The 20,451-nt window shown below is 38.4% G+C and overlaps 1 protein-coding gene and 1 non-coding gene across 3 annotated transcripts in view; one reads left to right on the top strand and one right to left on the bottom strand.

The window, feature by feature from the left end:
* Positions 1 to 20,451, bottom strand: part of LOC121930779 (pericentriolar material 1 protein-like) — a 70,603-nt gene extending 50,152 nt beyond the window's left edge. For both annotated transcript variants that reach the window (XM_042467629.1, XM_042467627.1), the window contains exons 1-4: positions 20,427 to 20,451; positions 17,593 to 17,703; positions 16,928 to 17,118; positions 14,619 to 14,816 (exon numbers count right to left, since the gene is read on the bottom strand). In XM_042467629.1, coding sequence (XP_042323563.1) covers positions 14,619 to 14,816; positions 16,928 to 17,106 — 377 coding nt within the window. In that variant the 5' untranslated portion in view covers positions 17,107 to 17,118; positions 17,593 to 17,703; positions 20,427 to 20,451. The remainder of the gene's footprint in view (positions 1 to 14,618; positions 14,817 to 16,927; positions 17,119 to 17,592; positions 17,704 to 20,426) is intronic.
* On the top strand, positions 15,505 to 15,611 carry LOC121932354. The gene has a single exon (XR_006104327.1). It is a non-coding gene; the product is annotated as a U6 spliceosomal RNA (small nuclear RNA).

Raw genomic sequence — 20,451 nt, 5'->3', positions numbered from 1 at the left:
CATCCACTTTTTTCTCCTGTATGATTTTGACATCTTTGCCTGTGAGAGTCAGTGAGCTTTTAAAACCGTGTAAGGCATTTATTTGGAGTTGCCAAAAAAATTATTGCAATTTGCTGAGTTTGGATTTTCAGGTAAAAATTAATTACAACCTTACATTCAGATAAAACAATGAACTGCAGTGATAAAAAACAGAAGCATGAAATGGTTGGCAGCTTGGTTGCTCTCTATGATAAATTATGATGAATACAATGTCAAATACAGGCTAGGTTAACTTTGTGTACAAATAAATTAAAATTGAAATATGCACATGGGTGTCTAATTCAGGCAGGCCAGCCCACATGCTGTCCTTGCTGTCCAGTGCTTAAGCCTCGAACCACCACCACCGCAACCACATTTTGGCCAAAATAATTTTCAATCAAAAGCAACCATTCAGGGCAGATTCAATTAAATAGGCGTGAGAGCTCCAAAATAGGAAAAAAACAAACTTCCAAGACACTCTACTTGCTCCAGATGACAGTTTTCTATTACTCAAAAATAACTAAATAGTTTACTTTCAGTACTTATCTAAAACAATAACTGAACATGCACCAGTGCTGAGTGGTATTTTCTTATCACTAATTTAATGAATCATATTCCAAAGTATAAAGGTAACTAAAAACAAAAGAATAAGTGGTTAAGTTTATAATTGGATGTATCTTAGTTTTACTCATTACTGGATACAAATAATTAATCACAATTAATCTTTACCTTTACTTGCTGTTCCCAAACTCTGAAGGAGGAGGTGACTTTTGTTTCAAAATGGTCTCTCCTTAAAGGAACCAACATTTCAATAAACACTAAGAATTTTATTAAAAGTACAGTAATAATATAATAGGAAGAGGAGTAGATTTCCATAGATATTTTAAATCCATAATTTTTCCATATACACATGTTCAGTGGAGATTTTATATAGCAATAACTGTCACATTAACATGATGCATCATTGTCAAAACTTTGATCCAGTTATCTTGTACATTTAAATAACAAATGAACTCATTCACTTTCTTGCAATATTTAAATTTTTTAAATACCTGAAGACATTTTCTATGACTACTTATTTAATTATTTTTTTCAAGCTGTTCCGATTCTTTTAAATGAAAACTTTTGCTTAACATTCTTCTTTCGCGTTAGTGTCTGCTCCTATTACTCTTGTAATGCTCACAGTACTAGAAAACTGGCACTTTCAAACCTAAAATGAAAAGATTTTTAAAAAATTCATTAAAAGTTATTTAGTTTAAACTTCAGCAAATATAATTTCATTCAATGATCTTGCATATTGACGTCAATAGCAGATTCTGGGGAAATAAGATACAAATCAGAGTGACAAAATTCGACAAAAAAGGATTAGACTTAGGCCGAAACACAAAAGCCAAAAGTGCTTCTGGCCACTTCGTGAAAAGGGCGTGCAGACATGCACACATATTGTTTCTTTAAAGTAATTATCAACTTTACTATTATTTTTTTTTTTAAAAAAATAAATTTATATATATATGGAAAAAAAAACACCACAAAAATAACACTGAATGGCTATAAAGGCAGCATATCACCTACGTGAAGGAAGAGACTAACTAGCCATCAGGATGTGGTTAGTTAGTGATTAATTGCAAGTAAGGGCTAGAAATGAGAGGACTTATGTTAAAGATAATAAACAGAAATGTTCATCTTTGGCAGTGGAGTTTGATGTTGCAAAGGGAACCCTGTCTCAGGTTTGGTACACGATCCCAGAATTCCATATACTAAGCAAAAACAAACCATCAAATCAGCTGCAAATGTGGGCATACATTTGTTCTAGCCCGGTTATTTCAACTGAGAAGAACTCCTTGTTCGTTTTTTGATCGGTGTTTTCTTTGGAAGCCAAGACTGTGTCAGATGCTTTTCTGGTTTAAATGTTTTAGTACACAGAGTTGGATCAACTGGATCTGGCAGTACCTATAGCTCTCAAGATTCTTCGTCAAATTCTCTTCTTCTTCTGGTATCAAATGGTTTTTTGTGAATACCGCATGCTTATTTTGTACTGTACGGAACCAGTCTGAGGAAAAACTGTTTCTTCCCTCCTCTCTGATGTTCATTTACAAAGCTGATCTTCTCCAGCTCCTCTTCAGTCTGCCATGACCTCTTAAACAAAAAAGAAAGTTTAACACCTTCCAGAACCACAGTATGGGGGTGGGAAGACAGAGTTAAAAAAAGACTTTAATAACAACAAGTAAAACCGAAGAATTAAAAAAGCACTCTTTCTTCTATGTACAGGTGAAGCTTTGGCCATATATAGCTTGCCTTTCACAGGCCGGAACAGAGCCACTACAGAATGGATATCCTTTCACCAAATAAAAATCTGGGAGCAGCTGTGGAATGCTAAATTATCCTCTTTCAGCACAGCGTTGTGCACTCTGTTTTACAATGTTCAGCCTTAATATAATCATGTTAAACAATTTCTGAGAAGTGCAAACATCAGATTTCAGAGTGCTTTATCTGAGTTACCACATATAAGCACAAAACTCACTTTATTCCACTAAGTATAGGACACAGAAGAATATTTTACTGTAATGAAAGATCAATTGGATACCAATAATGATTCTTTTCTGCTACAATGAATGTAACAATAAACATCTTTGAAAACTTGTGAATGTAGAGACTAAAATGTTACTCAAGCTGTAAAATAGAAAGCCCTGGACCAGATAGTTCTGCTACTGATTAGAAACTATTCGGTTTCCAGAATTTTTTGTTTGTATCAAAGACTTAATTTAAATCTGGCCTTTTCCAGCTCTTTTTATGAAGCTCAATAGATCTGGCAAAAATCATACTAGTTGTGAACTATACACAAATCTTTTTATATATGCGAAAAAAATTAATTTCAAAGAAGTCTATAAATCTTCAAAATGTACTTAGAGTTGATATAATTAAGATTAGTCAAAATTTATTATTTTAAGATCTATTCGTGTTGCTTTATCACTTGAATGCTGAAAAGCACTGAAAAATAACTGTGGGTTTTTCTTAAAAAACAGAAATGTTTCAAATGATTCAGATTTTTTAAAATCACTCTTGAAGGCAAGATGATTACAAATGGATACTTTCTGACATTTTTTAATCTAAAGGGGTACATAACAGGGATTTCTCTTTCTCCTCTTTATTTATCTTGTTTATAAAACACTCAACACGTGCGTTAAGCAAATTGAGCAATGTCGGGTTATACACATAAAAAATTAGATTTTGTGTATATGGTCTCCTCGTTTACTCTAGGCTACAATCTTCTGTACCAAAATTGATCAGGATTAAATAGCTACATGAATCCGGCATTCTGTTAATTGCCTAAATTGAGGCTATGCCTGCTAAAGTTAATACTCCTCTGGTTGTTCACAGTGTTGCAATTCAGAAGCTGTTAGGTATTTAAACAGTATAGATCAGGATAATTCAAATAATTAAAAATACTTCTGCTACATTATATTTGGTAAGGAGGGCACATTCAATTACAGTGTCCCTCAATTTGCATAACCATTCGCGGTTTTTTCTTTGACTGCATGGCTTCTCTAGGCAGCACGGCTTTTTCCTGGTTGTGCCGGCTGTTGCAAGGCAATTGGGTTAAACACAGAAAACATTAGGCAGGGTTTATTTTTTTATGCCATCTGCCGCAAGGCCACTGCAGCTTTCTCCAGTCCAGCGTGGTCTGTTTTGTTTTGCCGGTTGTGCAAGCAGCATGGCTTTCTCGAGGCCATGTTACCTTCTTTGGGTGTGCGGCTGCTGCAGGCTTTTTACAGCCAGTGCGAGAAGCATCCTGGAGGGATGAAGAGGTAAGAGGAGGAGGGGAGGGAAATATCAAGGCATTCAAATGTAATTTGAATATTTGCAAATTTGAATTCGCGGGTGGGGGCGGAATGTAATCTCCGCAATCGGAGAACAACGTGAAGTAAAGAATATACTAAAGATGAATGAAGTGCCATGGACATTTTATGTTCTCATGGTGTCACCGTATCTTTCTAAGGTTATTTTTACAAAAAAATCCAATTTAGGAGATCATATGGGGCTTTATCACCGTTTTTTCAACAAGACACAATTTCCTTTGCAAAGTGATTTAATTTCCAAAATTTTGAGTTACATCAAAACTGGAAACATTCTAATTTAGATAAATCTCCTTGACAAATCTTGGAAACCATTAACTTAGAACTCTTTCTCGATGGACTGCCAGAAATACTGTTCTTTAAGGCAAAGGATGGTGGGACTCTTGAAATCTCTACTGTCAGGTAGCTGTTGGTTAACAAAGCTTTTCATAACAATTTGATAACATCAGCTAAACATCTCTATGGGATAATTCTAAGTTGAAGATGTGAGACACTCTTTTTGTATGGAAAAATGACTGATGTGGGTTTTATATTTTAGATCAATTGGTTCTGATCAGAAATTTCACTATCAAAGCGGCGAAACAGACGCCCAAAAAGGGGGATGGGGCTCCCCGGCACTGCTCACACGGAGCCACAGCAACCACATGCCTGTAACCCCAATCCACCCTTTGCCAGTGTTTTAAACAGTTTTGAAAAGTAGTGGTTTTTTTTCCACTCCCTTCAAGATGGTTGGTGCGTGCCGAGATAGCTGTGGCTGCATTCCCCGAGGTGTCATCTAAAACCATGCCCCCAACAAAGCCTAAGTCCAACCTTTGCCTGTCTGTTTCATCCCACGCTGCCAGTTACCAACAAGTTGTAATAAGAAATATTAAATTGCAACACCTTCAGTATCTTATTGGACACCAACTTTGAGTACTCATCCACCCCAGTGCTAAACATTGATCATTCTCAAGAGATACTGAGCCAGCAAATTCAATTTAAAAAATGTTTCTGGAAAGCATTAAAGTGTGATAGTATGGATTAAGATTTGAAGGACAAAGAGCTACTTTCCTGTGTAAAATCAAGCAATAAAAAAACTGCCCAATGAGGTCAACTTCAAAAAAACAGGTTTTCGAGAAATGTAGTCAGCTTTACATCATATATAAGCCTAACACTTGTTCCCATGTCCTTGTTTTTCCCCGGTTCTTTCCATTTAATCATACGTTTTTGTGATTATAATTTTGGTGTTCTTACTTTGTAGGCTCAGGGACTTATAAAAAGAAACTGAGAGGTCTATTGGCTTAAACAAGTAAGGTAGCCCAAACTTTCACGACCCTAATTAACCAAGTTTTATTAGCTAACTAAAAATTAATATTAAAGCACTGTTTCAACATAATGAAGTGAGAGAAAATACACTTAAAAATTTAATTACATTTTCTTCTTCCAAGCAGGCACGGTTTACAAAAAAATTGTCACAACAGTCAACTGAATTAAAACTTGGTTTTCTTTCCAGAAGTAGAATATTTCAAATGGTTTTGGAAATATGTGTCAGTTTTCCCAGTGTTTATGTTCTAAGGGGGCTGTGCTCATTGTTGAACATTCAGTTTTGGGGGAATTCCCCCAAACCAATGGAAACATTGGGCAGAAGAATGATGCCTATGAAGGAAATCGAATCAGAAACAATGACTCATAAAATCTTAAAAATAGCAAGAAATAAAGTGCTAGCTAATATTAATGTTTATTAAATTTAGATCATCTTTCTCTAAAAGGATTCCATGGATGTACTATGCATTTTGTCTTATGATCACATCCTCATCTATCCTCATAAGGCCACAAAGAGAACCACTTGCACACTCATACTATTTGAAACACATTGCTGTGATTTCTGGAAACCCTGTGGCGCAGTGTTAAATCTGTACTGCAAGCACTCACTCAAAACCATACAGTTGTGAGTTGAACAAAGACAGCAAAAGGGTTCAAGCTCGAACTCATGCTGCATCCTTTCAGGTCGCTAAAATAGTACCCAGATGTTGGTAGCAAATTAGCTTTACATTGTAAACCGCTTTAGTAACTGGTTAGGCAGTATGAAGGATTATATAAATGAAGCTTGTTTGTTTGTTTGATAGGATAAAAATCAACTGAATAACTGCAGAAATTTAATTATCACCTTACCCACCAGTTTTAGCAGAAAAAAACACTGCATGCAGATTCATTGGTTTTTTCCAAAGTGTAACAAGAGAACCTTTTTTATGTGCTCAAGATTGTTCTATAATGGTGTTCAGGATTAGGGGAAAGTTAAGTATCAAATGTTCATGCCCATATGAATAGTCTGTAAATCATAGATGGTAACAACTTTCACTTCATGACGTCCACCTCTTCATTGGAATAGGATATAATCAGCTATGGAGAGGGTCCTACACAGAGATGTGCAAATCCAACCCCACAATGGAGAGCATCAAGCCAAAATATCTGAAAATGGAGGAGCAAGCATGTTTTCCTAAGTCTCTTGAACTGTTCTAACCGCACGACCTCTTTTTTGGGGGGGTAATTGAGTGAAAAACAGTTGATTCTACCTTGCCTTATGAAGGCTGAGAAATAAACTTTTCAGTGTTTCACAGGATATTTGCCCCAGAAGGCTCAGTATCAGTGTTGCTCTGCTCTCAGCTTCCTGTCAGCAGCTAATCTTCAACGTAAAGCGTTAAATTGTCACAATTCTTGCATACAAGAAAGACCTCAACCATTGCTCTGATTCTTGTGAATAAACATGGTGCAACTCTGAACTGCTAGAAGCCATGGTTCACAGCAAATCAGAGGATGTTCCAAGAGATGGCTTTACCAACTACAGAATATCACATCCCAGGTTTTAGGTCTTTGAGGCTGAATTGAGAGAAGAAAGAAGTTGGTAGCACAAGCTTTCACAGAGAGGACTATGGGGACAGTGGCAAGAAAACCAATTAAGCTGAGAGTACCTGCTGGAGCACCCTTCTGCTAAAGGTTTTGCCCTGGCTAGGCAAATTTATATCGCTTAATTGTTTAGTTAAGTAGAAGGAATAGCCCAATAGCTGCTCTTCAAATTTCCTCCAGGGAGCATTAGCTGAAAAAGCTGTGGTGTGGTTGCTGAATCTGTTGATGACTATCATATTTGTAGTTTGGGAAGTCCAGAAACTTGTAAACCAGAAAAACACATGCTTGATCGATCAGATTAGAATAGAGGGAAAAACCGTCTTCCCTAGTGAAAAGGGTTAAAAAGGAAACAAAAAGTGCTTCTGATCTCCAAAATGGTCTGAAGTGCCTGTGTACAATTTAGAGCACTTCTAACATCCGCTTGGTCCTGTTTTTTTTTTTACAGGCACTGTAGGTGTTGGGCTTGACTCTCGATCAAGACCTGTTGGCAAGAAATCCAAAATCTTTCTTTAAGTGGCGAAACTGATTTTTTTCCCAGAGCACTTGAGAAAAGCTTTCCAGTTTGTCTCTAATATCTTGAGGATGGACATATTGGGAGATCGGAGAGTGTTTAATACCTTATCAGAATAGCCTGTTCTCATATACGACTTCTGTTCAGTTGCAAGCAGCTAAGTGGAACCACCCACTCTGGATGGAGAATGGGCCCTGACTGGACACTGGAGGACTGGAAGAGCTACAGGGTCCCAGGTCACCAGAGCTAGTAGCTGAGAAACAAAATGCCTGCAAAACCAGTGTGGTGAGCTATGAAAATAATTGTTGCTTTTTCGTGCTGATTTTCCTTAGAACTCAGAATTTCGGGGAAAGGCATACAGCATCCCTGGAAACTAAGGCGTCTTGAGAACATCCTGGGCTTCCGCTTTGAGAGAGTGGAACCTGATGATGGTACTTGGGAGTTTGCAGTTTGTAGCAGATGCAAAGGGGTCAAACTGCGGTAACCAAAGTGTACCTGGAGCTGGTGATGAAAGACAGTATTTACTCCAGATGTAAAGTGAAGTTGCTAGGGAGTCTGCCTCCCGTCCTAAGAGCCCTGTGTGCTGGCTGAGATGGAGTGGATATTCTTCTGCCCAAGAGAGATGTTGATGAGCTTCCTTGTGGCAGAGAGGGAGCGGGATCCTCCTTGTCTGAACAAGTGTGATTCTCAAGTGTCATTGTCTGTGCAGACTGAGAAAGTGAACCCCCCCTGAACTCTTGTAGTCAAGGAGTGCTAAATTGATGGTGTAAGGTTCTAATAAATTAATACTGTGATTGCTCTGTTGGCGTCGACCTCCTGGCAGAGGTCCTGGAACTGGGCTTCCCAACCCAAAGGCTGGTGTTTTGTAGTGTGGCTTTTGGGGTTGGGAATGGGGAATATTGACAAAACAAAGTGTGATTTCTGGCAGTATTGTTTTTGACCTCCATTCCCTCTGACCTCCAAAAAGGCTGAAGCTAGCGCTCTCTTCAGATGCCAGTTCATATAGCCTAAAGCAATAACCTCAGACCAGTGAGTGTTACCAAAATTATGACTGGCTAGGGGGAGGAGAGGAGGCTGCTCTTAACTTTCTAGTGCTACTTTCCACTCAGATGAGATTGCCACTCCTTGTAAAACACTTCAGTCAGAGCAACCCTGCAGGCATAAAATCAAGCAGCCATCTGGCGAAACCGCACTATTTGCAACACAAATGGCCTTAGAGAACCCAGCAAATGCCAGTCATTTTAAACAAGGAAACCAATTACTGTATTCTTTTTCAGTTCTGAATGTTTCTCTCTATGCCTTTTGTTTCAAGATACCGCAAATTTCCCCACAGGTGCTTTTTGAGCATAAGAGCAATTATCCTATACTTTCTTTGAACGAAAAGAGAAAATCTGTTTTTTTTTGCAACAAAAAAAAAAAAGGGTGGTGGATGTCTATCTGAATCCCCCCCCTCTTATTTTACTAATATTACCAATGGCCCTAGGCCATTATTCGAAAAACAGAATGGCTAATATAATTCTTCATAAATCTGAGTTACAATAATGTTAAATAAATCTTTTATCTTCCACAGATATGATAAATACATAACACTAATGTATGCAACATTATTATACTTAAACGCACAGTAAGACCCAAAACAGACGGGCAAACCGAGTGGGCTTCCAGCCATTTCAGGGACAGAGTATGCAAATAACGCAGTCTCTGGAGCAGTCAGAAGCCACTATGAGACCGCCTTAAGGCAGCCAAAGTTGCTGGAAAAAGAAGTGTGGAAAAAGCTCTCCTGCCAGCATCTCATTGTAAACATGGCAAGCTGGTCACTTTCAGAGTGGCTGTTGGTCACTGTAGTCCCGGGTCTATCAAGGCTGGAGCAGCCAATCTGCTTCAGCCCTAGAAACATCATAAAACTAGGCTATGTGCAATGCGTACTTTTTAATCATAATTCCTTTCTGACATTCCAAATTTTGGGGTTTAAATATTATGTTAGTAAGAAGCATTAAGTAAGGCCACAATACATGTCTTAGGACAAAATTGACAAAGAAACAGTTTGCTGTTAATAGAAAGTAAAGCAGATTCCAAGTCACTACAATGACGTTAAATGGTAATAATAAAAGAACTTGTCTTTAGAAGAATTATAGAGCCTTTGCTCTTTTGCTGGTGAACACGCTTCTCCAGCATTCATTAGGACACAAAAGTAAAACCCATGGAGATCCTCTGTAGCAATTAAGGTTCCCCATGCAGTTCTGAATGCCACCTGATGGAAAAAATGGAAATTTGTGAATCCAGGCATGCTGAATAAGTTTTCATTGTCTGGGAAGGAAAAACTGATAGGGACAAAACATAGTGGTGATGATGGGTGGGGTTTTGCCCTGTTTTTTTTCCTTTTTGGCTGTTTCTTGCTTGCTGTTGCTGCTCTTGTGCTGCATTAAATCATTTACATTTGCTTCAACCTAGGAAATTAACATGTTCTTTTAAAAGGAATTATAGACTGCTTTTTGTGTGAAGTGTTATTCAAATAACTAGAAAACCAATTAGAAGAAAACAGAGAGTGTCAGGCTGTAAGCCAAATTCTATAATAAGCTATATCTAGTCCTGAATTCAAATGTTCCTAGTTTCCAAATTTCAGTTAAGCAGAGAGAAAAAACATAAACAAGAGCTCTAACTGATCTTATATCCCAACACCAAACACCATCAAAGAAAGACCATTATGATGTTCTCATTTTCCAAATAATACAATGGTACAGAAATGTTAATTGTTTATATTATATGACCACACCTTACTATAGTATCCTTTTGGTTTTACAGTGGTACCTCTGGATACGAATTACCCAGGTTACGAATTTTTCGGGATACGATAATCCCATGGGATTTATGTTTTCGGGTTCGAAGGTTTTTTCGGGTTACGAAAAAACCCCTGGCGCTGTTTAAATGGCCGCGGCAGAGCGCGGCTTTTTTTCATTAGCGCTATGGCACTGGTTAAGAAGGTTTTTTCGGGTTACGAAATTAGCGCCGGAACGATTAATTTCGTAACCCGAGGCACCACTGTACTGTGGTTCAAAAACACTCCATCTTTTTATTAGCAACAATCCTTTCTCCATATGATGTATATGATCAGTAGTGAGGTAGGGCAAACACAAACTCACAATGAATACCTTTGACTATTTTGTTTCCAGGTCAGTTTCGTATAGCTATGATTAACTGATGCTTATAAGATGTACTTGTGGTGAAGCAACATTACTAGGCATCACACATGATGGACCGTAGAGCAGGGTTTGCAATAGGCAGAAAGAGTCTGCAAGAAAAATACATGTAAATTCAAATTTAATTCTCATAAAACATTGTTATTTCAACATTTATTTTCTTGGCCACATACTTAAGGTAGAGCAAAATAAAAAAAATCAAGTAAACAAAGGATTACATAGATCAAACAGTATAAACAAAATAACAATAATATCAGTTGTTAAATCTTAACAAACAGTATCGTATGTGGCTTTCAGTTCCCAAAGAAAGCAACGGAGAAGACCACCAAGGGGTGGCTCTTGTCCTGTGAATATGAAATGTAATGGCCAAGGAATATGCAATGTGTCATGAGCTGCTGTGCTGTACACACATAACCCATCTTTTTGTATGGCTTCTACAGGTGTGAACAAAGAATCTGACACCCCGTGTCCTTGACTAGTACAGAGATACATAGGAGATCAAGATGAGGAATTACCATGTTAATTTCAGTTCACTTTAAGACTAGCCTGGAGGAAAACCAATGAGTATTCTCAAGGAAATATTGTTATCTGAGTTGTTTTGGCAACATGCTCAACTGCCTTGACAAGGTGGGATACCATTTATTAAACAAAGATTATAATTATTTATGTTTCAAACGAGGGATTTAATCAATCATAAAACAGATTTTTTCGGTTACTTCCTTCCTGCTCAAGCATGGCCTAAGTTCAGTTAAGCCATGTTGAAATCAACATGGAAGGAAGAAGACTTAGAGTCAGCCAATAAGAGTGAGAGGAGAGGAGGAAAGGGAGGGAGGATCTCTTATTTTTATTCGAGGCAGGAAGACAAAGATTAGCACGTAAGGAAAACATCTTTAAAATGCATAAACAGTAAGAATCAAAGTAAGAATTTCAGGAATAGTTAAACATGCAAAAAAGAACAAAATGGAAACCCCTGTAAGCTAAGAAGAAAAAGAATTAGGAAGTAAATTTAACCTAATGTAGTTAGAAATAACATGATTCTAGCCTGACTTGTTTGTGTATGGAGTTAATCCATTCCCAGATGCCCTCCTTCACAACATACAAGAGAATAAGAAGTTATACTTACATGAAGAGTCATTCTGGTGCAGGGCAGAGCAATCCCTGATCGGGTTCTATCAACGCAAGTCATGAAGCAGGAGTCCAAAGCTCTAAATTGTTAACTTTTTTCTTTGGACCCAATTCCCTTCTCCTCAGTTTGTTTTCTAGCCATCAGTGTGTTGCTTATATCCTTTTAAGGAGGTGTGGACTGCTCTGCCCCGCCATTCCAGAATGACTTTCACGGTAAGTATAACTTCTCATTCTTGCTTGCAGCACAGTTCTACCCAATGCTGCTGTGCAGATGTTACTTGTCTAATATGTAATGTTTAATAAAAGTATTAGGTCTGTCCATCCAGCAGCCTTGCATACGTCTTGCAAATATGAGATACTAAATATGCAGTGCTAATTGACCAGTGACTTGTGAATGCCTATTTGCTATCCTATCTCTCAGAGAAGGGTTGCCTGCCCCTGTCTTGTAAGCAGGTAAATTAAAAACTAAGGAGAAGAGGAGTTGGTCCAATGGAAAAAAGTTAACAGTTTAGGCTTTGGATCCTGCCTCGCAACCATTGCATGGATAGAACCCAGCATTGTGGATTGATCTGCCCTGCCACCCAGGAATGGGAAGGAGGAGAAACCCAGGAAACAATTGGTGAGCTATACAACATGAAACAGTCTGTAATGGTCCCTTGATTTAACAAGAAATAAAGTTGAAAATAATCCACAAAATCAACAATTTGTTACGTTTTAAAGGCTTCAGCCCTGACTGTTTCAACGATGTGTCATAGATGAAATAAGTCCAAACAATGCAAAGTTAAGGAGACAGGAATACGGAGGGAAAACTCAAAAAGCCTTTTACATTTTACCTGTTGATCCTGCATTAATGTCTGGCAAATGTTGGCATGAATTCAAGCTGTTTTTTCAGCTGATTTAATTGCTCTTGCCTGTTCTTCTTCTTCCACATACGAAAGTTCAGACATCCACCGATGATTTCTTGCCGCCGCATGTGATGTTCTGTTTGCTGCCTTGCTTTAGCAAAGGACGGTAGTTTCCATCTGCTGAAGAGGACGACGGACTCTTCCAGTAGGAGTAGAGATATTATGACAAAAAGTTACTCATTTCAAAAATTACTCTTGTATAATAACATTTTATAAAAACAGATTGGTTATAAGCAAAACAAAAAAACACACAGTCTAGTTCGTAGTAAACACATTCTTCCTTGCCATCATACAGATAAAAATAATGTATGATTTACCGATATATTCACGTATAAGTCTAGAAAATTTAGTCAAAAATGACCCAAAATACTTGAAGTTTACTCATCCACAGTCCAAGTAAGTAATACACTTTAACTCTATTAGTGCAGGGATAGGCAACCTACGGCCCGTGGGCCGGATCCGGCCTGGCGAGGCCTTGGGACCGGCCCAGCCCAGTCCTGCTGCTGATTGCCACCAGGGCCTTTGTGCGCACCAGGGCCTTTGGCCTATCAGGAGGAGGCGGGCAAGGGGGAACAAGCGGGGGGCAAGCGGTGGGCAAGGGGGGGCCAGCGGCAGGCAAGGTAGGCAACCTTTTAACCGGGGGCGGGTTGCTGTCCCTCAGACAACTGGGGGCCGAAGCCAAATAAATAATTAAATAAATTAAATTAAAGAAGGGGGCACATTTATATTAACATTTTTTTTTAAAAATCAGCTAATTTTTTCATGTGTTTCTCCAATTTTTTTTAAAAAAGTGTCCTCCATTTGAAATTTTGTCCTACATTTGTACCGTGTGTGTGTGTGTGTGTGTGTGTGTGTGTGTGTGTGTATGTGTGTATATTATTTAATTATTTATTTTTTGGCTTCGGCCCCCCAGTTGTCTGAGGGACAGCAACCCGGCCCTGGGGTAAAAAGGTTGCCTACCCCTGCTCTAGTGGAAGCCAAGACTGGAATCTGTCCTGGAAGCACCAATTCCCCCCTCCCCTTCATCCATCCAGCCTTTTAGCGTAAGCATGTCTGCTAGAATATTGGGAAGTAACTTCCTGAAAGGAAATGGTTACAGTTAAAGTTTTCCCCAACCAGACAGTTACCATTTTAGTTTCATTTTTTATAACTCTTACCTTATTGTTCAAAAGACACTAAACTGGTTACTATTGCTACTTTTAAAAAATCAGAATGCTACAAATTATTGACCTGGAGTACAAAAGATGCTTAAATAGGGAGACTACCTCTTGTGCTATAAAAGTAGCTGAAACATAGGAACTGATTTCTTTCCTTCATGATCCTTTGTTACATGCCCCTAAGTTTTATCCTGAATTTATCCACAGGTCATATCAAAATCCTTAATTTTGGCCCCAAAACCTGGCCTTGACTAATACATGAGATCAACTTATAATTTATAAAATAGTTATTAATACACAGTGATTAATACATACATCCTCCCTTCTCTTTCCTTTTATTCTTACCTGTTTATTTGTATATCTTTCAGTACATATTGTATATTTTTAGATTTGTATAGTCTGTATATAAGCTGTGCATGTTTAAACTATTCATATGTATATATAGTATATATATTATATTGTGGTTTATTGCACTTAGTGCGCTATATTAACATTTTACATATATGTGTGTGGCATTGCTTGTATTATTATGTTTTGAGTATTTTGAAACGGCCCTTGGGCTATTCAATAAACTTTTTGTTTGTTTTTTTTCTTTTGAGGGAAAATAATTGTTTGTATCTGTAATTCAGATGGACCATATGTGCTTCTGCTCCTTTACATTCCAGACTCTCATCATCTCAATAAATATTTAAATGAACATCAGAATTTAATTAGCTGCAAATCTGTATAACGGAATAGGCTAGGTACTTGGATACTTCATGTGAGTGTTTACGTATCCAAAAAAATACAATAGATACACTTAAACGTTCATACTTTTCCCAAGTTATATAATTTCTCAGACTTTTTCCCTAAGGAGAACAAAGAACTTGCAACATAATGAACAATTTTAAATTAGTCAAGAACAAATTGCCTTCTTAGAGGATGCAATTTAGTACAACTTTACTATTGGTAAGGAACACAAAACTGACCTCTGCTTTTCTTCCTTTGCACAATATGCACTTTGATCTACATTATTGGGACACATGGACAACTCATTGGAACTAGAATCTTGTTCTTCCTCTTCTTCCTCTTCTGCTTGAGCAAGTCCATCAGAAAGATATGCATCTTCCTCACCCTCATCTTCATCAAGAGCACATTGAGTAGACCCTCCCCACGTTGCCATTGTTCTATAGTATCAAGTATTAAAAAAAAACTCAGTCATGCTCTGCTAGCACACAAGTAGTAAATAAGTAGAAAATTAAGGTCATACAGAACCAACAGATTTGCATCATACTAGAATCAAGAGTAAATATGTTCTACCTAATTTAATTTCATGTATTAAACCCATAACATACTTTGGCTTATCTGTACAACGTTTTCCAGTAATATGTAGGATTCAACAGTAAAGAAATGGTACCCCATTGTACAATATTTAAATAGCAATATAATGCAGACAAAAACCCCACCACAGCATCCGGGACAGAGCCTCTGGGCCCTAGACCCAAGCCCCATCCCTGGTGCTGCCATAGCATTTTGCAGTTCACACATGTGTCTTTAGAAAGACACTGCAACTTAAACAATTACTTTCTTACAACCTAACAGCCTTTGCTCAAACCTCCTATTCTAAGATCAGCAGGCTTAGCTAAATAGATGTTGGTCAGTCTACTTGTATAAGTGAAACCACTTTTGAACAGTGAGTCAAAAGATGGTGTGGATTAAGTCTTAAGAGTCTTTACTACATGCCTAAAAGTGAATTACAACTCAGGAGAAGGACAAAACAATATGCTTTCTCTAATCTACCCAAACTGATGACTGAATTACTGTGGTTTTTGTGACCATTTCATGACCATGTGGTGCTGGAAGAAAGGAAAGGGTGTGCTCGCTTCGGCAGCACATATACTAAAATTGGAACGATATAGAGAAGATTAGCATGGCCCCTGCGCAAGGATGACACGTAAATTCGTGAAGCGTTCTTTAAAAAAAAAAAGAAAAGAAAAGAAAAAGAAAGGAAAGGAAAGGGTATCTCCCCTCTTTTTAAAATGTATAGTGGAAAGTAATGTTTAGAGCCGATACAGTGGACCCTCACTATCCGTCAGGGATCTGTTCCGGACACCCCCCATGGATACCAAAATCCATGGATGCTCAAGTCCCATTCTTAATGGCGGTGCAGCATTTGTTGGGATATAGTGTCCCAAGGAAAATGTACAATGTGGGTTTTAATAGTAACCAGGCATTAAAGGGTTACTGTGAGCCATAGCGATGGTGAACCTTTTAGAGGCCCAGTGCCCAAACTGCAACCCAAAACCCACTTATTTAAAGTGCCATGTCCCTCTGGCTTTCTGGTAACAAACTCTGGCAAACTCTGTGCTAGGGTGATAGCACACGTACCCACAGAGAGGGCTCTGAGTGCCACCTCTGGCACGCATACCATAGGTTCACCATCATTAGGCATTTAAACAGGAAGTGACATCAAGAGACAGTCAACAAATGCTGTAAAGTACTGTAGAATGCTGCCAGTCTGAAAAGTCGCTCAGGAGGGTGGCTGAATCTCAGAGCCCCTGTCCCCAGGCCCAGCATCTGGGACAGAGTCTCTGGGCCCCAGACCCAAGCCCCATCCCTGCTGCTGGCTCCCTCCAGCCAGGGGTCTGAGGAAGCTGGCGCCAGGACTGGGGCTTGGGTCTCAGGGCCCAGAGGTGCCGTCCCTGATGCTGGGCCTGGGGACAGGGGCTCCAAGACTCAGGCCCCGGCTCTGGCTGACTGGGAGCCAGACTCTGCCCCCAAAGCCAAGTCGGGATGGAGAGGGAGGAAGGAAGCAGGTAAAGAAAGGAGAGAGGAAGGAGAGGGGAGGAAGGCAAGGGACTTTTGTCCCCAACGGCGGAAGGGCTTTGTTCGTGCTGTCATTGGGAACAATGCGGCCTTGCCATCCACGGATGCTCAAATTAATGAATGGCTAGTCTGCAGATATGGAGGGACCACTGTATAGGCTGTTCTAATTATGGCTATTTTAAAAATCTTCTATGTCCAACCACATTAGAGACAGTTATTGTTACAATGAATCACCAGAGTAAAGTACACTTCTAGAAGCCAAATAGGGAGAGGCAGGATTCCTCCTCCCTCATACAGCCCCGCTTCATGTACAGTACTATAAAATATACTTCAGAAGGCTCAAAAACCCCAGAACAAAATTCTAGGGTCACAGAAGGCTGCAGGAGTACAGTTGCAACCAAAAACACAATATTAGATGAAACTTTACATTTCTTTTATTTACATAAAAACAAATATAGTCTTTCCTCCTTACTTTTCTGTTCTGCTTTGTTGGGGAGTGCACTGAGTTTCTGATCCATCACTTTTCACAGAACCAGCACCAGCAGATGTGGTATCGGCTAGATCTTGTCTCCTCTGGTGCTCAGCCATTAAAGCTTCGAGTTGCTTTCTTCTTTGTCGTAATTCCTCTCTTATAATCTCATGCCTACGCATCTCAGTCCAAAGCTGTTTAAAAAATAAAATATTAATAGAAAATATTCTAATGATATCGATATATATTGTTAATTGCATGTCTTTCACATGTTTTCAGTTCAACTACCGGTAGTTAACAAAACAGTCTGCTAAGTTAGGCAAGAACAGCTTTTTATGTAAAGTCATTAAGAGGAAAAGAGATGCAAGCAAGACAATGATACCACAACAATCTTTTTTACTATCTTTCTCAGACTCTTTTCTCTTAAAACCACTAATTTTTGTCCAATTTATCTTCTCAAAGACAATAAATGCTATGAGAATGTTTGATCTGTATATGTTTTGATCAGTAGAAGACCAATTTTTTGGGGTCCAAAACACTCCCAGTATACTTCAAAATGTAGTGACAAAATTGGTGATTAACAGTCATAGACAACAGCATAGTCGCAACTGAAGATTGCTTGGAATATAAGACGAAAATTACACTCACAAAAACATTGATAACAGTACCTCGCTATCCACTGTGTTTTTTTCTTCTGGCTGACCAACAGCATTACTTGCTGGATTTTCATTAGCTGGTGTTGAAGCATTTCCTGGACAATTATCCAAGCCAGATGACAGCTAAGAGTGAATGAAATATTAAAATTATGGGATTAGTATTCTAATTAGAATCTTTATCAGATTAATAACTGTAGCATCTGGATTGTTACACATCAAAATCAACAGGCAAACTAGAAAAAATTGTGTAAAACTTTCAGACAATTAAATTTTACATGCTTTTGAACTACTCATCTAATCATTTATCATCTTACAAGATAAATGTTATCTCTTTATATTGTGAGCCGCTTTGATTGTTTAGTCACAGAAAAGCAGGATAAAAATAAAAGTTTTATTTTATTTTATTTATCTTCCCAAAATAATTTTTTTCTTATTTTCTCTAATCTTTCAATATACAAGCTGAATATTCCTTATCTAACATCCTTGGGACCAAAAGTGTTTGGGAGCTGAGATTTTTTAATTATTATTATTTTTGGAATAATTTGGATTTTTGGAATATGAATAGCATTTTACATACTGTATTTGCAAGGCTAAGATGTGAGGATCTGTGAAATGATGGCTATTCAAGCATAGTCTTGGTGCAAATCCTTGGGTGCATCTCCTGCCATTTCACAGACCTTCAAATCTCTCTCCAGTCTTGCGGATCTCTCCAGCCTTACATATACAGTATGAACTGTGCTACCTGTATTCCAAATCAAAGTCTTCAAGCGCCATATTTGTGCTCAAAAAGTTTCAGATTTTGGAGCATTTCTGATTTCCAGACAAGGGATACTCAATCTGTAATGTGGGCTACATTTTGAAGAATTACCTTTCCATCCATAAAAACCAACATACATTTCTCCCTGGCTATTAAATGAGTGTTAGATATAACTGTCTTGCCAATAAGACACTATTCTAAATTTTATTTCTTTCTTTATTGAATTTACATCCTGCCTTTCTCTCAAGATGGGATTCAAAGAGATTTACAATAATTTATGAACGATTAAGGCAAAATATTATTGTACAAAAGTTAAAAATGGTTAAATAACAATTCTTTTTTAAAATGTGATTTAAAAAAGTTAAAACCACTTAAAACATATTTAAAACATAATTTCTGGTAAAATATTAAAACTATTAAAATACAGCACACCACTTTACACATGCACTTAGATTTCAAAGGCCTGCCTGAACAAAATAAAACTGCATTTAGACTTAACTTTCCCTCAACCATGTAAAAATTCCAAATGCATCAGTTCTGAGTTGGAACTATCAGCAATTCCCGGCTTCCCCAATACTTTAGTACCCAAAACTACACACCTCACTGCTACAAGTGAAGTTTTAATTGATGGGAATTTGATGCAGTAGGTTATCAATAGCAGAAGCAGCATCACAATCCTTTAGCCAATGGTTTCCACAATCTGTACCTAAACAACAAATTCTATCCAAGCAATCTCTGAGCCAATAGTCTCAACCCCCATGGCTGGATAACATGTTTCCCGGGCTGGAGTGAATTCTCTAAGGTGAAGTAACTGGAAGATGGATCACTGAAGCTACACAGGGCAAAATTAAAGAAATGGAATAGAACTGTGTATACAGCATCTCCCACCATTATAGCTATGCTAACAGTCAAAGCACATAGCTAACACTCCATTTTTTAAGACAAAGTTCTTGGGCATGTGATGGTCTGTCAGCTCCAGGTGTTTCTGGATTATCTAGATCTAGTTCAATCTGCTTTCAGGCCTGGTTATGGCACAGAGATAGATTTGATCACATTGGTGGATGACCTATACCAGGAACTAGACAGAGTGAGTGTGCCCCTGTTGGTTCTCCTGTACTTCTTGGCAGCTTTCGATATCATTGACCATGCGTTACCTTGCTGGGATGGAACTTGGGAGCACTGTTTTACAGTAGCTTAATTCCTTTCTGGAGGGGTGAACCCAAATGTTGCTGGGGAACTCCCGTTCAACCCCCTGAACTTAATTCCTTCCTAGAGGGGTGAACCCAGGTGTTGCTGGAGAACTCCTGTTCAATCCCTTGCCCACTGTCCTGTTGAGTCCCTCAGGATTTGGTTCTGACTTCAATTGGTCAGAAGAGCTATATTACTACCCAGTGCTGGCTACAGGGAACACACAGCATCCTTATTGCAACAGCTCCACTGGCTGCCAGACAGTTTCCAGGCAGAATTCAAAGTGTTGGTTGTGGCATTTAATGCCCTACACGACTCAGGTCTAGGTTATTTGACTATATTCTGCCTTGCAAACCAGTCTGAGACTTTAAGATTTGCTGGGAAGGCCCTTCTCTGTCCCACCACCCACATAGGTACATCTAGTGGGAACACAGGAAAGAACCTTCAGTGGTTGCCCCTATGCTCTGGAACTCTCTTCCCAAAAAGGGTAAACTGGCACTCTCCCTACATGCTTTTCATAGGCAAGCAAAGACTTTTCTATTCCACCAGGCATTATATAAGGTCTTTTTTACACAATACGCTGGATATTGTTAACTGTTGTGCTGCTGTGTGTGTTTTAATAACATATAGTTTAACCTAGTATTAATGTTCTCTGATTGTTCCTGTTTTAACTCTTGTATCATGTGTATTTTTTTAAAAATTAATAGTTGTAAACTGCTTTCAGTCTCAATCTGGGGGAAAGGCAGGAGAAAAATATAATGATAAAAACAATAATCAAGAAGTGTATGTCCCAGCTTGCTTCCAACTTTGAATTGCCGAGTTAAAATAAAATGATCAAGCAGGGCCAACTAAACATCACTGTTAATATTTGTCCATTATACTAATAAAAATATCTGCCTACTTGAAAATCTGGACAAGCCTTCTGC

This window comes from Sceloporus undulatus, chromosome 5 (assembly GCF_019175285.1).
Source record: "Sceloporus undulatus isolate JIND9_A2432 ecotype Alabama chromosome 5, SceUnd_v1.1, whole genome shotgun sequence".
NCBI lineage: Eukaryota > Metazoa > Chordata > Lepidosauria > Squamata > Phrynosomatidae > Sceloporus > Sceloporus undulatus.
Note: the sequence above shows the minus strand (reverse complement) of the source record. Positions and strands in the feature narration are given on the sequence as shown.